Raw genomic sequence first — 16,195 nt, forward strand, 5'->3', positions numbered from 1 at the left:
GTCCCGGGACACGTGGGGAGGCGGACGGGGGGGAACCCGGCGAGGTGCAGGAGAAATGACGGAGGGGGGATCTGGGGCGGGTCTCAAGCGGGAGGGAGACAGAGACACGGGGGGGGTGTCTAGATCGGGACGCAGGGACCGGAAGGGGGGGATGGGGCTGTCGGGGTGGGGGGGAGAAGAGCTAGAGACGTGGGGGGAGGGCACCCGGTGGGCAGGACGCTGGGACACAGTTGGGTAGTGAGAAGGGAGGGAAGAATTAGGGGTATTTGGGAGGAGAGGAGAACCGGGGGGAAAGGGGGTCCGAGGACGAAGAGTCCAGGATCGGGGGAGGGGCTTTGGGGCAGTAGATCTGGGGGGGGAGGTCCGGGGGGAGGGGATCGAGGATAGGTTTGGGGGCTCCGGGGACAGGAATGGGAGTCTGGGGGGGCATAGGACGGGGTCCGGGGAGAGAGGTGGGAGGCGGGTTCGCGAGTGCAGGGGGGTCCGGGAGGAGAGGTGGGAGGGGCACAGGGACGGGGTCCGGGGGGAGGGGCGGGAGGCGGGTCCGGGGGGAGCAGGGGAGGTCCGGGGGGAGCAGGGACGGTTTCCGAGGGGAGGGGTGGGAGGCGGGTTCAGGGGGTGCAGGGGAGGTCTGGGGGGGCACAGAGACGGGGTCCGGGGTGGGAGGCGGGTTCGGGGGGTGCAAGGGAGGTCCGGGGGGGCACAGGGACGGGGTCTGGACGTGGGGGGTCCCGGAGCCCGCTCTTACCAGCACCAGGGCGAACCTCTCCTCCAGCTCGCAGGGCTCCGGCATCGGCATCTTCCCCGGCTGCAGCAGCCCGGACCCCCCCAGGGGGGCTCCGCCCGGGCCCCGGGGCAGCGGCTCCCCGTCCGCGCTCTCCACGTTCCCCATCCCCGGCCCGGGCGGCGGGGAAGCCTCAGCCCTTCGCGTCCGGCGGCCGCGGCTACCTCCCCGGCACCGGCGCCGCCCCCCGACCCCGCCCAGCGCCCCAGCAGCCACTCCGCGCCCGGCGCCGCCCCGGGCAGATGTGCCCGCGTCGCCCAGATGTGCTCTCCCCTGTTGCCCCACCGCCCCCCAGATGTGCCCCCACTAGGCCCCCTATTGCCCAGCTGTGCCCCCAAACCCCCAACCCAGACGTGCTGCCCCCTGTAGCCCCCCCACAAATGTCTCCACCGCTCAGCCCTGCCCCCCCCCCGCCCCTTCCCAGATGTGTCGACTCCTATAACCACCTATCCAGACGCGCTGGCCCCACATCCTAGGCCCCTTCTGTGCTGCTCCCCGCCGCGTTCTGGCCCCAAGACCCTCCATAGGCGCGCCCCTAAATCTCAGTCTGTGCCCAGATGGGGCGACCCCCTCCCCCACCAGGCTTCTCCCAGCCAGGGATCTCAAAGCGCTTTACAAGCAAACATCAGAGGAGTAGCCCGCCCCTTCTCCAGCCTGGGAAACTCAGGCCCCGGGAGACGAAACAGGACTTGTCCCAAGGCACACAGCAACCCCGGGGTAGAGCCGGGAATAGAACCCAGGACTCCTGACTCCCAGTCCGCCCCCTCCCCCCAGCTACTGCTAGGCCGCACGCCCCTCCGAGCTGGGACTAGAACCCAGGCGTCCGGCCCGTTTCCCCCCGCCGCTGCAGGAGGATCCCCTGCGCTCCCCGGTGCCTGCTAGGAAGGGAGAGGCCGCCCCCTGCTGGAGCATGCGGGGAGGGACACACCGAACCTTGTCCGGGCAGAGCAGGAGCCAGGCGGTCCCCAGAACCTGGGGCGGGGGGAGCTGCAGAGCACCGTGAGGAGGGGAGGGGAGGGGCTCTGAACATCACAACAGCTACACTGGTTTCAGAGTAGCAGCCGTGTTAGTCTGTATTCGCAAAAAGAAAAGGAGTACTTGTGGCACCTTAGAGACTAACAAATTTATTAGAGCATAAGCTTTCGTGAGCTACAGCTCACTTCATCGGATGTCCATCTGTTTGCATTTGGAGAGGAAGATGATGTCTGTCTGTATCTGTGCGAGTTTTTTCATGAAGTTGACAGATTTCCACTCTATACGGCTAAATTCAGTGCCTTGCATAATCACAGGTTTCAGAGTAGCAGCCGTGTTAGTCTGTATTCGCAAAAAGAAAAGGAGTACTTGTGGCGCCTTAGAGACTAACAAATTTATTAGAGCATAAGCTTTCGTGAGCTACAGCTCACTTCATCGGATGTCCAAGGTCCATCCAGCCCAGTGTCCTGTCTTCCAACAGCGGCCAGTGCCAGGGGCCCTGAGGGAATGAACAGAACAGGGAATCACCCAGTGATCCATCCCCATCACCCATTCCCAGCTCCCGGCAAACAGAGGCTAGGGACACCATTGATGGACCTGTCCTCCATGAACTTCTCTAGTTCTTTTCTGAACCCTGTTATAGTCTTGGCCTTCACAACATCCTCTGGCAAGAAGTTCCACAGGTTGATTGTGTGTTATGTAAAGAAATACTTCCTTTTGTTTGTTTTAAACCTGCTGCCTATTAATGTCATATGGTGACCCCTAGTTCTTGTGTTATGAAAAGGAGTAAATACCACTTCTTTATTTATGTTCTCCACACCAGTCATGATTTTATAGACCTCTATCATATGCCCCCTCAGTCATCTCTTTTCCAAGTTAAAAAGTCCCACTCTTATTAATCTTTTCTCATAGGGAAGCTGTTCCATGCCCCTCATCATTTGTTGCCCTTTTCCAATTCCAGTATACCTTTTTTGAGATGGGGCAACCACATCTGCATGCAACATCCAAGAGCTGAATGTACCATGGATTTATATTGAGGCAATATGATATTTTCTGTCTTATTATCTGTCCCTTTCTTAATGATTCCCAACATTCTGTTCGCTTTTTTGACAGCCGCTGCACATTGAGGGGATGTTTTCAGAGAGCTATCCATGATGACTCCAAGATCTCGTTCTTGAGTGGGAACAGCTAATTTAGACCCCATCGTTGTGTATGTAGAGTTGGGATGATGTTTTCCAATGTGCATCACTTTGCATTTATCAACACAGAATTTCCTGCCATTTTGTTGCCCAGTCACCCAGTTTTGAGAGATCCTTTTGTAGCTCTTCGCAGTCTTCTTGGGACTTAACTATCTTGTAGTTTTGTATTATTTGCAAGTTTTGCCACCTCACTGTCTATCCCTTTTTCCAGCTCATTTATGAATGTTAAATAGTGGTCCCCATACGGACCCGTGGGGGACCCCCACTATTTACCTGTCTCCATTCTGAGAACTGATCCTTTATTCCCACCCCTTGTTTCCTATCTTTTAACCAGTCAGGGATCCAAGAGAGGACCTTCCCTCTTATCCCATGACAGCTCACTTCGCTTAAGAGCCTTTGGTGAGGGACCTTTTCAAAGGCTTTCTGAGAGTCCAAGGACCCTATATCCACTGATCGCCTCTGTCCATATGCTTGTTGTTAAGGAAAGCACTGGGCTGGGACTTGGGAGCTCTGCATTCCAGCCATGGACCTGGGGCCTGTTCTTCCAGGTGGGGTTTTCCAGGCCATGAACCTCTCTGGGTCTCAGCTCCCCCAGCTGTCAAATGGGATAATACCACTCCCCCCGCCCCCATTCCGGCTGTGAGCTCTTTGGGCAGGGCCTGCCTCTTGCTCTGTCTGGGTAGCGCTGGGGCCTCTAGGATCCGCTATAACCCAACAATCAGGAGTGGGGCTACCAAAGCAAGTGCTGCAAGCCACAGGCTCTTGTGCATGCTAGCCTGGGGCCAGTACCCCAAATGTACCATGATCCGGCTCGGAAATCTGCTCTGCAGCCCCCTGGGCACCTGGGCCCACTCCTCCAGGGTGCTGCAGGGTACAGCTGGCACTGCACCGTGTATGCCATACCTGGGGGGCAGCCAGCAATGCAATGGAACCGGGGGGAGGGGGGCACCAACTGGCAATGCACCAGATACACTGTACGCAGGGGGTGGGGGGGGCACAGCTGGCAATGTACTGGAACTGGGGGAGGGGGCAGAAACTGGCAATGTACCAGATACACTGTAGGCGGGGGGGGGGGGCGCAGCCAGCAATGCACGAGATACACTGTACATGGGGGGGCATAGCCAGCAATTCACTGGAACCGGGGAGGGGCAGCAACTGGCCATGCACCAGATACACTGTATGGGGGGGCGGGGCCGCAGCCAGCAATGCACTGAGATCACCGGACTGGGAGGGGGCCGCTGACTCCCCCCATACTGGCCCCGCCCCCTGTCTTCTGCCCCTCCCCCACCAGGGGGCTCCACAGCCGGAGCCTGCAGCGCCCGCTCCGGCCTCTGGGGGGCCCCTGAAGCGATGATTGGTCAAGGCGAAGGAGCCATGACTAACGGCCGCGCGCCAATGACGCCTGTTTTGGTTCTCGAGGGGCCAATGGCGGCGCCTGGGGTGCGGCCGGCAGCCAATGGGAAGCGGCAGCGACTGAACGTCCCAGCGTCACCCAATAGGAGGCGGCGAGTTCTAGGAGGGGCACCCAATGAACTGCGCAAGAAGGCGGGACCTCGAGCGGGGCGAGCCAATCGGCGGCGAGGGGCGTGGCCTGGTGGGAGGAGGCCGCAGGAGATCGAGGCCGGAGACACGTACGGAGCGGAGCGCGGCGGTGACGGAGGCGGCAGGTGAGAGCGGCCCGGCCCCCCCCGCGCTCTCCGGAAGGGGGGGCCTGGATCCCCCCGAGACCCCCCCGCGCTCTCCGGAAGGGGGGGGCCTGGATCCCCCCGAGACCCCCCCGCGCTCTCCGGAAGGGGGGGGCCTGGACCCCCCCCGCGCTCTCCGGAAGGGGGGGGCCTGGATCCCCCCGAGACCCCCCCGCGCTCTCCGGAAGGGGGGGGCCTGGATCCCCCGAGACCCCCCCGCGCTCTCCGGAAGGGGGGGGCCTGGATCCCCCCGCGCTCTCCGGAAGGGGGGGGCCTGGATCCCCGAGACCCCCCCGCGCTCTCCGGAAGGGGGGGCCTGGATCCCCTCCCCCCAGCCTGGCATGGCCCCTCCCCCCGCCCTGTTTCCCGTCTCGGGGCCTGTTCGCCTGCCCCAGGCCGCGCGGGACTGAGGGATGCTCCCCCCCCCCCCCCGCCAGGAGAACCCAGGCGTCCTGGCACCCGCCCCCTTCGCTGACCCTCCCCTGCCAGCCCGGGCCGGGAGGGATGTTTCGTGGGTCTCTGCACGTGATGCCCTGGACACGGCGCGTGGCGTCGGGGCAGCTCGGGCGTTACAAGCTGCCGGAGCAGGGGCAGAGACCCCGGCCCGGGGCAGCACCTGGCTAGAGACCCGGACGCTCCTAAGCGTGGTTTGGGGCACGCTGCCAGCCCCCCCGCGGGGCCAGCGGACGCTCCGGGCACGGCGGGAGCACTCAAGGACGACAAGGCTGTGCCCGAAAAGCCAAGGGAGGGTTTGCGTGGGTCTGCAAGACTCGCCTCAGCGCTGGTGTTGGGCCAGAACCCAGAAGTGCTGCCCTACACAGTGGGTCAGGAACGGCTCCAGAACAACCTGATCAACGAACCAACCAGTCATAAGTCCCTGGGAGCAGGGGGAAGTCACCCAAGATAGGAAATTGCAGAACTACTAACTGGGCATGTAACCTCATGCTGAAATCAGCCTCTGGATCAGATACCTGGAAGGTAGCTACTGTAGCGTCCCTATTTTAAAAGGACTCTTGAGGGGATCCTGGCAATTGCAGGCCGTTAAGCCTCACTTCTGTACCAGGCAATTTGGTAGAAGCCATAGTAATGAGCAGAATTTTGTCAGACACGTAGTTTGTCAGGGGAAAGAGTGAACACGGCTTTTGGAAAGGGAAATCGCGCCTCACCAATCTGCTAGTATTCTTTGAGGGAACTGTCAAGCATGTGGATAAGGGTGATCCAGTCAAAATAGCGTATTTGCACTTTCAGACTGACTTTGACAAGGCCCCTCACGCATAGACTTTTAAGGAAATTAAGTAGCCATGGGATGCGAGGGAAGGTCCTCTCATGGGTCAGTAACTGCTTGAAAGATAAGAAACAAACAGTAAGAATAAATCGTCATTTTTCACACTGGAGAGATGTGAACAGTCCCCCCAGGATCTTTACTGGGACCTGTGCTGTTCAACATATTCATTAGTGATCTGGAAAAGGGGGTGATCGGTGAAGTGGCAAAGTTTGTGGACAATACAAAATTATTCAAGATAGTTAAGTCCAAAGTACAATGTGAGGAGTTACAGAGAGATCTCACAAGACTGCAACAAAATAGCAGATGAAATTCAACATTGAAAGTGCAAAGTAATGCACATTGGAAAAAAATAATCCCATAGATACATATACAATGATGGGGTCTAAATTAGCTGTTACCACCCACAAACAAGATCTTGGAGTCACTGTGGATAATTCTCCCTGTAAACTGCGGCTCAAGTCAAAAAGGTGAACAGTATGTTAGCAACTATTAGGAAAGAGAGAAGAAATAAGACAAATATCATAATGCCACTGTGTAACTCCACAGTGCACCCATGCCTTGAACCCTGTCCAGTTCTGGTTGTCCAATCTCAGACAGTATCTAGTGGAACTGGAAAAGGCTCAGAGAAGGGCAGTGAAGATGATCCAGGGTATGGAATGGCTTCCATCCTGGGAGAGACTAAAAAGATTAGAGCTGTTCAGCTTAAAGAAGAGACTACAATGGGGGGCCGTGATCTATAAAATCACAGGTGGTGTGGGAGAAAGTGTTGTTTACTCTTCCCACAGTACAAAAGTCAGGGGTGACCCGATTAAATTAATAAGCAGCAGGCTTAATACAAAGAAAAGGAAGCACAATTAACCTGTGGAACTCATTGCCGGGGATGTTGTGATGGCCAGAAGTATAACTGAGTTCAAAAAAACTGCATAAATTCATGGAGGATGGATCCATCAATGGCCATTAGCCAAGATGGTCAGAGATGTAATCCCATGCTTGGGGCAGCCCGAAACCACAGATGACTAGAAGTCAACTGTGGAAGACTGGAATGGATCACTCCACCATTGCCCTGTTCTGTTCTCCCGCCCTGAAGCTCTAGAGACAGGGGAGTGGGCTAGGTGGACCATTGGTCTGACCCAGTCCGGCAGCACTCATGTTCACCTCAACTTCGGCTCCTGTTTGGTTAGTTAACAAGGAAGATGCAAACCAACAGAACCACTGGGAAGCAGATCCTCCCCTTTCAAAGGGTATTTAACCCCTCTCCCAGAGCATTACTGTCTGAAAGGGGCTCTCAGGATCAGCTGGGATTGAGGTAGTAGAGAGCTGGGTCTAGGCTCCCAGGCCCCTGGAAACCTGTCTTTTTAAGAAAAAAGAAAAGGAGTACCCGTGGCACCTTAGAGACTAACAAATTTATTAGAGCATAAGCTTTCGTGAGCTACAGCTCACTTCATCGGATGCATTTTATCCGATGAAGTGAGCTGTAGCTCACGAAAGCTTATGCTCTAATAAATTTGTTAGTCTCTAAGGTGCCACGGGTACTCCTTTTCTTTTTGCGAATACAGACTAACACGGCTGCTACTCTGAAACCTGTCTTTTTAAGCTGCCTGTTGATGCCACCTGGAGGGGTGCAGTTGGGCGGGCTAGATTCTGGCGATTAGTGGGGAGCAGTTTATCTCATTACTAGCCCTGCTCCCACTCAGAGGCTAAAGGCCATTCCCCAACTCTGATGCAGAGAATCGCTGGGGGAAGGAAGTAGAGGAGTCCGACAGGTGAGCGTAGGGTTTGGAGACATGGCTCCTGGGGGCTGTGAAAGCTTCTGTGGACTCTGAGCTGGGGGAGCAGCGAAGGTGGGACCCAGACATGCCCTTGATGGGCCAGGTGTTGAGGTCTGGCCAGCTGTTGCAGCACAGAATGTCAATCCTTCCCCCCCCCCCCCCGCAGCCCGCGGGCACCAAACACTGGAAGAACGGGAGTTGGGCTGACATGTGTCGAGGTCCCAGGCAGTTGGAAGGCTGAGGAGGGAGAGATGGGGGTGCTCTCCAGGAAGGCGAGGGGCGTCTAAACGGAAAAGATGTGGGCCAGCCCCCTTTGTGGCTGTGTGGAGAAGCAGAGACTGCCGAGGAGTAATGGGGCCTTGGCTCACTGCCCCCTGCAGGATTTCGGGCAGGCCGGCTACAGCAGGAGGCAGAACAATGTGCCTGGGGAATGGGAATGAGCTGACCGAGCAGGGGTGCAATGTCACAGGGGTGGCTGTGCCAGCAGTTCTTCCCTGCCGCCCGGCCTGAGGGTGTCTGCCTTGCCCAGCGCAGTCAGGGCCAGCGTGGCATTTCTCCCTGTCCCCAGCGTGAGGGCAGCCCAGGCAGATCTCCGAGCCGGGGTCCAGGCAGGCGGTAGAGCTCGGTGGTGGCTGCAGCTCTCCTGGGAGCAGGCGTTGCAAGGGCAGGTCTCGCTGGGTAAAGGTTGCCAGGGTGGTTATTTATTGATGAGCCTGGGTTCGGCTCCCTCCAGGGCAGGCTGGTTACTGACCTCGCCCTGGGGGGTCCTGGTGACGGAGGGAGCGGGTTGTGTCCCCACTAGCGATCGATTGGACACTGTGACCTGCTGCTTTCAGAACCTCGCCCGAGTGTGAATTCAGATATCGCCATTGCAATCGAGCGCTCCTCGGGGTGGGCTGTCGGGGGCCAGCGGCGTGGGAGCAGCTGGAGTCAGGCACTGGAGTCAGTCCTCTGCTCAGCCGCTCCCTGCTCCGCGGGGCGAGGAGTTTCCTGTTGCTTCTTTCTCTTTCGCTTTCCCAGTTCCTGGGCCCAAAGGCAGGGCTCACGGCTGCCCTCGCTGGCTCTGGTGATCTGCAATCCCGGGTTCCTCTGCCCCAGTGGGGCCAGGGGGCTCAGGCTGAGAAAAGCCCAGCCGAGCGGGCCAGTGCTGCCACCTACTGCCCATGCCCGTGGGTAGAAGTGGGCGGGTGAGATCCACCCGCCATCTCAGCCTGCCAGGTGCCGACCTAGTTTGGAACTTTGCACTGACTCACGGCAGCTGGGGATAAACGCTGTGTCCTACCCTAATTCTAGCTTGGGAGCCGAGTCCTGAGTCCTGACCATCCACATTCCTCCTTCCCATCTGCTGTTGCTGCGAGACATCAGAGTTGCCGCATCACTCCAGAGGTGGCTGCATTCTAGGCCACGGGAGAAGCGATTCCTCTGGCTGCGTGCATGCACATAGGGCCGATGGGTTTCAGAAATGTTACCCTGCTGGAAAGTGGGGGGCTGAGGGGATCACCCTGCTTTCTGGAAAGCAGGAGCGACAGTCCTGGGGACCAGCCCCAGCAAAGGATCAGGCGTCTTCTGGGTCCCTCTCGGAAGAGAGGTGGCCAGACCTAGATCCGTGTCCTTGTGACACTGGCTCCTGCTCCATGTGTTACTCAGGGCAGTCGCCTCGTTAAACATGCTGCAAGCCAATCCCACGTCCTGCGACACTTGTCCCCCAGCCCCTCCCACCCCCGCTGAGACGGGCCACTTGAGCCAGTGGCTGGATCGGCTTCTGCACAGTGGGTTCCTGGAGTAAACCCCAGCTGGCCCAGCAGGAAAGACCTGCTCTCGCTGGGATTTGACTCCCTAATGGACAGAAGGCTTGTGGCAGCCTCCAGCACCAGGCAAATGTGGGAGGGAGCCAGCTAGGGCCAGGGAGCAAGGAGCCTCCCTGCCTGGGTGGCTGAACACAGCACTGCAGCCCGTCTGGGGCCAGCCCCGCCTGGGATGTCATTAGGGGGCGTTAATGGAAGCCTTGAACAAAGGCACTTAACAGCCACTCTCGCCTGCCAAGTGGAAATCCGCAGGGACCTGGGCTCGCAGGGAGCCCGTGACTAGCCCTGCAACAGCCTGCAATAATTGCACCATCTAGACTATGGGCCCAGAGCCCCGGGTGGTGGGAGGAGACGGCAGATGCTTCAGAGAGGTTTGCACAACAGCTGCACAGCTCCTGCCCGACTGTCCTCCGGAGCCAAGCCGAGAGAGCAGGGTGGGCGAGGGGGGTACTAGCCTGGAGCGAAACGAAGCCACGTTTCTCTGTGGCTGGGGGAGGAGATTCCTTGCCAGGCAGCTCCCTGGTGAGTCAGAAATCTCTTCCCAGCTGGCGTTGTGGGGCTGGGGCCATGAAAGGACCTGACCCTTCCAGGAGCTCAGAACCAGGTTGTGTTACTCGCTCTGTTTTGGTCTGCGATGACAGATGGCTACAGAGGTAGCACGGTCTGGTCCCCCTGGACAGTGCTGGGTACGCCACTGGCACTCAGTCTTAGCACAGCGGTGCCCACTTGGGGGGCCTGACGTTCCCTTCCCAAGAATGGTTCTTTTCCTTATTCAGTGCACAAGAAGCCACCTAGTCACTCCCAAGCCGCTTCCTGCCGGTGGGTCGATGGGTGGGTGTCCCCTGCCAGCTGGGGCAGAGCGGGATGCTCAGACCCCCAAGCTGTGGGGAATCTCCAGGCGGGTCTCTCTGGAATGACCTCGGGGAGCTGGGCAGCCGGCCTGGGCTGAGTGCAGAGAGCTGCCGTGGCCCACGCTGACGTGCGTCCCCTGCCCTGTCTTTTCCAGCCGGTGCAGGTCCCCGAAGCGAAGGCTGCATCCCACCCATCTGCCAGCGCCATGGACGTGTTCAACCGGAACATTGACTTCAATGCGCTCTTCAAGTTTTCCCACATGTGAGTGTGGGGTTCCCTCCACCGGGCTCTGGTCCCCATGGGCAAAGAGTTAATGGGCCGGAGTGGGGTCTGGTGGTTGGGGTCTGGGAGCCAGGATTCCTGGGTTCTGGTCCTGGCTCTGCCACGTGACCACTTTGCCTCCCAGGGCATGGACACAGTGCTTTGGGATCCTCAGCTGTGGCAGCAGGACAGTGCTTCTGCTCCATCCGGTGCCAGTGGCGGTTCCTTCTCTGGCTCGGCCGTCAGTTGAGTGCGCCCATGCGGGGAGCCGTGGGCCGGCCAGGGGGGCAGCTCTGAGACCTGGTGGTCGCTGACTCGCTCCTTTCTGCCCCACAGCTCTGCCTCCACCCAGCAGCACCTGAAGAGGGTCTATGCCAGCTTTGCTCTCTGCATGTTTGTAGCAGCAACCGGAGCCTACATCAATGTGGTGACCCATCTGCTCCGGGTAAGGGCTATGCTCGGGAGCTACGTCGATCCCTCGCGCTGGGACTGGATGGGCTTACAGGGGGCATCTCCTTCCCCCGACTGAGTGCTGGCAAACAGTCACTGTGGGTACCCATGCAAGGTCCTAATGCCTTCGCCGCAGCATCCAGTGCAGTGGCAGGAGCAGCCATTGACCAGGGAGGACTGCAGACCCCTGTCTAATGTCCAGCACTTGAGGGCAGTGCCCTGCCAGCCCCTGCATCTTCTCCCACTCCTGGGCAGCCATGTCTTATCCGGGCTGGGATAAGAATGGGGGTGTCCCGTGTCGTGGCTTGAGCTCCTGGGAGCATCTGCAGCCCCCTCCCTTTCCACGTGCTCCCTGTGATGGGCCTGGTTGGTGCTGCATCTAACCTCAGCCCCCACACCAGGCCCAACTTCTCGTGGTCCGTCTGTCCAACAGTTCAACCTGCTCTCGGGCCTGGGCTCCCTGGGACTGCTGATCTGGCTGATGAACACACCCCACAGCCAGGAGACGGAGCGGAAGAGGCTGGGGATACTGGCTGGCTTTGCCTTCCTGACTGGTATGTGTGGGGGACGCCTGCCCCTAAACCTCCTGGGTAAAGGAGCCTGATCTGCAAGGTTCCCTTCTCCCCGTTCCGGCCCCTCGGCTGGGGAGCCTGGGCCCATAGCACTTACCGTCCTGGCCCTTGGGCCCTGTCAGTCACTGAACTGCCCCTTGTTCTAGGGCGCTGGGCCCATGGAGGAGGAGAAGTCACGTAGATAGTTGGTGGCAGACCCAGCTGTCTGGGCATGGGGTTCCCTGCGCTAAGCTCTGGTCTCTTCTCACCTGCCTCAGGGAAGAAGCTCTGAGCCCGAGGTGGCCTCTGGCTGCCGATGATGGGGGGAGGACAGGGGCGGGGCTACTGTCACTGACGTGTGTCACTTTGTCCTTGCAGGAGCCAACCTGGGTCCTCTCCTGGAAATGTGCATCACCATCAACCCCAGGTAAGCACTGTGTGGCGTGGCGTGGCTGGGCTGGGTGCCCACGTCCATCACGGCTCTTCTTACCTGCTCTCCTTTCCTGCAGCATCATCCCCACGGCCTTCCTGGGCACCGCTGTGATCTTCAGCTGCTTCTCACTGAGCGCCCTCTATGCCAGGCGCCGCAGCTTCCTGTACCTGGGAGGTAAGAACCGGCCCCTCACGCCCCAGCTTCCCCCACCCGGCCAGAGGGGCTCACACCTCTGTCTCTCTCGCAGGGTTCCTGCTCTCTGGCCTCTTCCTGATGCTGCTCTTCTCTTTGATCAACGTCTTCGTGGGGTCCACTTGGCTATTCACGGTGAGGCCCGTCCCCCCCGTGTTAGGTTCCTGCCGGGTCTCTTCCCCCCCCCGATCAGCAACAGCAGCCATCAATGCTGGGGCCAGGCGGGTGCTTCGGGGCCTGGCTGTGGGAGCTGCAGCCAGAGCGGGTCCCAGAAGCAGGCCTGATCCTGCCTGGGCCATGTGGCGACGGAACCTGTCTGAAGCCATGCCTGGGCCCAGCTGTTGCTGACTGGGCAGACAGGGCCCGATCCTGGGAAAGCAGGTTCAATGAGGGCTCAGAGATGGGTGGGCCCCTTGCAGGATCAGACCCGTGTCACTCCCACTGCTGGGCCATGTTTCCAGCCTGCTTTGCCTGGAACTCATCATGAGGCTGGAGCTGGTTCAGGCAACTCGTGCCAGCTGGGGGGATGCCTAATAGAAATACACACAGCAGCGTCGCCTCCTGCACCTGCCTTATCCCCAAAGCAAGCGAGACCTGGGTCCTCCCAGCCAGACGCAGGGCTGCTGGGTGCTGGCTGGGACCATGGCTCGGGTTCATCCAGAGCCCGAATCCCCTCTTAACCAGGAGGCAGAGTCAGAGGGAGAGTAACTGGGGCAGGAACGGCAGACCCTGCTGCTCATGGGGAACAGCACTGAGTAGACACGGGGGGGGGCATCCCAAGGGTCTCAGGGGTTTGTCCCTGACTCTCCCTCCTCCACACCAGGCTAACCTGTACCTCGGGCTGATGGTCATGTGCGGGTTCGTCCTCTTCGACACACAGCTCATCATCGAGAAGGCGGAGAGTGGGGACAAGGATTACATCTGGTGAGTGGGGGCAGAAATTACAGCTGGTGAGTGGAGGGTGGGGGGCAGCGCGGTGGAGAGCCCAGCGCCAGGATGAGCCCCCTTGACTGTCTCTGCCTCTCTTCCACAGGCATTGTGTGGATCTCTTCCTCGATTTCATCAACATCTTTCGGGAGCTCATGATCCTGCTGGGGATGAATGAGGTGAGTCCCTGCCCAGCTCTAGGCCCCAGCTGCCGACAAGCCTGAGCACTCAGGGTGGGCCCTGCGGCAAGTCCCCCTGGACGCTGGCCAAGTTCAGCCCAGCAGACACATGGGCCAGGAATTGAAGGGCCCGGGACTCGGCAGGGGGTAGTAGCCAGCACCCACCAGGCCTGCTGTGCAGGGCCAAGCTCCTGGCCCCTTCCCTGCAGGAGCCCATGGAGACGAGCTAGGGCGGAGTTGTGCAGGGCTTGGCGAGGGCAGAGGAGTCCAGGGCCTGTGCGATGGGCCCTGGGTGGGCGGGTTCCCCTGGAGCCGAGGCTGCTTTGCCCCCATGGAAGGGGCTGCCAAATGTCCGAGCCACCCACAGGCTGGCTGGGCACCGGGCTGAGCGCCGGGCTGGGCCACTGACACGTCCTCTCCTCTTGCAGAACAAGAAGAAGAAGGAGAAGTGAAGCGACGCCAGGTGCTGGTTGGGTGGAGCCCCCATCCCCCCCCCATCTCCTGCCCCCCAACACATTAAAGGGGCTGTGCTCTGCCAGCCACAGGCAGCCAGTCGCTTTCCTAATTTTGTGGGTTGTTTTCTCTTGTTTGAGCTTATTTTGATTAGAAACCAGCTGATTAGCAGCTCCTCCTCCTGGAGTTTGGTTTCCTCTTCCTGCCCCGCAGCTTGCTCCCGGGGAGGCCTGGGCCAGCCACATGCAGGCATCCCTACCCCCCCAGCTCCACTGGCTGAATCTTTCCAGGGATTGGGTCCTTCAAAGGCTTCTCTCCCCTCGTAGTGAGAGTGGGGCCAGGAGCCTGGCCATACAGGGCTCTGCCTAGAGCCGCCACGGCGGGGAATTGTTAATCTCCTACCCCCAGATCCTAAGAGCCCAGACACCTCCATCTTACAGCAGCCCTGCCTGCCCTGGCCTTTCATTCAGCTGCAGCCAGGGCCAGAGCATCTGGCCGGGTTCGCAGTGCGCCCCTCTTCCCAGGAGCTGCACGCCCAGCATTGTCCAGAGCCACTGTGGACTCGGCTCCTAGAACTGCTTTGGTTCCAGCTCCGGGGGATGGGGGGGCTTTGCACTGGCCCTGGCCCAGCAGAGATATTAGTCACCTCCCCCATGTGGGACCAGCCATGCAGCAGGCTGAGGAGCTCCCCGGCTAGGCTCTGTCAGTAACAGGACCTGCTCTGTGCCCCTCTCTGCGATGGGTGGTCTCCCCTCATCCGGTCCTGAGGCTGTGGAGTCATCCCCCAGCCAGGCACCCTGTCCCCTAGAAGGGGACCCCAGATGTTTTTCTGAAGCTCCAGGTTTCTCCCTGGCTGACGGGCCTTTTTCCCCTCCCCTGAGGCCAAACTCCACTTCTGCTTGCTCTGGATAAAGGAGTCACGCACTCTCGCTCCCTCTAGAACCAGTGCCAAGAATCACAGTGTAAGAACTAATCTACTTTTAAAGAGACATCTAACGGGTTTTAATACCGTAACGAGTGTAATTATCTTTCTCTTCTGTTTCATCAGTTGACAGCCCTGGCTGCGTTATATAACTCATACTGTGAAGACAAAGGTGTTTTGATTCAGAAATATGAAATCTCCATAGTCTTACTTTGTACAAAAAAATAAATAAAAATCCTCAGACTTTAACCTTTACAGCCAAGTTGTCTGCTCCTTCCTGGGGGGTCAAGTCACCCAAAGATTTAAGGGTCTCAACAGGACAGACCGAGCTGATCAGCCGCACATTACAGGTGGGGGAGGCTGCGCAGCGCTGGGAACTGGACCCATCATGTTCCAGAGCACAAGGCCAGCCTGCCTCAGAGTAGCCAGAGGAATATTTAGGGCAGGGAAAGATGCGGAAGTGACAGCCCCGGAAACGCCCCCGTGCTGTGGAGAGCTCCTGCCCCCACTGTGGGTCTCAGCACAGCCTGGGGGAGGCTGCACGGGGGCAGTTCAGTCTCAGGAATAATGGCTGGGACGTGGCCATTGGGTGATGAGGAAGTGCAGGGGGCTTGTTCTGCAGAGGGGGCTGCACGTGCTGTGCGCCCTGCTGCAACGAGGGACGGGGAACCCAGTCGCCCTTCCACAGTGGGGGGCCCAGGGCCATCTCCAACACCCTCCCCTCCGCCCCCTATCTCTATGTTCTCTGGGCCTGGTCTCTACAGCCAGCTGTGGGTCAGGCATGGGGATGATCCCAAGGCAGACAGTTGTCTGGAGGCCTGTCAGTCTCTCTTCCCCTTCCCGCTGGGAAAGTGAACGTGCTCTGCACCACAGGACTAGGCCGGGCTGGCCCCCCAGCACCAGCAGAGTCAGATGAAGTGAGGGGCAGCAGCAGGAGCTGGCCGGCAGGTGTGGTCCGGAGCACAGGCACTCGGGCTGGTGCAGGCTGTCATAGAGTGGCTGGTGCAGCAGCTGGTGCAGATGGACTCAATCTGCCAGGTGAACAGGACTGGTACCCTGCGGAGCACATGTGGGCGAGAAGGGGGGGGAGACAGAATTCAGCAGCTACCCTGGCCTAGCCACCACCTACAGCCCATGGCCCTGCTCACCCAGGATGGGGCTGTGGCCCTGGCTCCCCTAAAATGACCTGTCCTGATAGTCTCCATGTCCATGGCATGCTGCTGTGACTCCAACCACCCCAGAAGCAGCTGCATTTCAGCAGGGCTGAGAAGACATAACTCCATATACACTGCGTTTAAGGGTGTTTACAGATAGGGACAGTTAAACCGGAGCCTGGTGCTTGCTTTTTACACCTCCCACCCCCAAGAGCCCTTTGCCCAAGCGCTTTAGACAATTTATTAATCCTCTAGGTGGCTTGCGGCCAGGGCCAGGGTGCAGTACAGTCAGGACTCAGGGTGGGGAGGGGAAACAGCATTG

At 59.2% G+C, this 16,195-nt stretch overlaps 2 protein-coding genes across 7 annotated transcripts in view; one reads left to right on the top strand and one right to left on the bottom strand.

The window, feature by feature from the left end:
* FMNL3 (formin like 3) overlaps nucleotides 1-958 on the bottom strand; it is a 44,876-nt gene extending 43,918 nt beyond the window's left edge. For all 6 annotated transcript variants that reach the window (XR_005289697.2, XM_038378355.2, XM_043506431.1 and 3 more), the window contains exon 1: nucleotides 749-958. Coding sequence is in view for 5 of the 6 variants with exons in the window: in XM_038378355.2 (XP_038234283.1) it covers nucleotides 749-892 (144 nt within the window). In the remaining variant the exon portion in view is untranslated. The remainder of the gene's footprint in view (nucleotides 1-748) is intronic.
* Nucleotides 959-4,549: 3,591 nt separating this feature from the next.
* TMBIM6 (transmembrane BAX inhibitor motif containing 6) lies at nucleotides 4,550-14,974 on the top strand. Its single transcript, XM_038378983.2, has 11 exons — nucleotides 4,550-4,622; nucleotides 10,506-10,612; nucleotides 10,949-11,057; nucleotides 11,496-11,616; nucleotides 11,992-12,040; nucleotides 12,123-12,220; nucleotides 12,294-12,373; nucleotides 13,062-13,162; nucleotides 13,272-13,344; nucleotides 13,773-13,807; nucleotides 14,846-14,974. The coding sequence occupies exons 2-10, from the start codon at nucleotides 10,557-10,559 to the stop codon at nucleotides 13,794-13,796; spliced, it is 711 nt and encodes a 236-aa protein (XP_038234911.1). The 5' UTR covers nucleotides 4,550-4,622; nucleotides 10,506-10,556; the 3' UTR covers nucleotides 13,797-13,807; nucleotides 14,846-14,974.
* The last annotated feature ends 1,221 nt before the right edge of the window (nucleotides 14,975-16,195 follow it).

Source organism: Dermochelys coriacea, chromosome 20 (genome assembly GCF_009764565.3).
Source record: "Dermochelys coriacea isolate rDerCor1 chromosome 20, rDerCor1.pri.v4, whole genome shotgun sequence".
Taxonomy (NCBI): domain Eukaryota; kingdom Metazoa; phylum Chordata; order Testudines; family Dermochelyidae; genus Dermochelys; species Dermochelys coriacea.

What these genes read in the sequence shown, in the direction of transcription:
- TMBIM6 (XM_038378983.2), top strand. Translation starts at nt 10,557, where the DNA reads ATGGACGTGTTCAACCGGAACATTGACTTCAATGCGCTCTTCAAGTTT. An exon ending in GGTCCACTTGGCTATTCACG is followed by an intron (nt 12,374 to 13,061) that starts GTGAGGCCCGTC and finishes CCTCCACACCAG; the next exon opens with GCTAACCTGTACCTCGGGCT. An exon ending in TCCTGCTGGGGATGAATGAG is followed by an intron (nt 13,345 to 13,772) that starts GTGAGTCCCTGC and finishes CTCCTCTTGCAG; the next exon opens with AACAAGAAGAAGAAGGAGAA.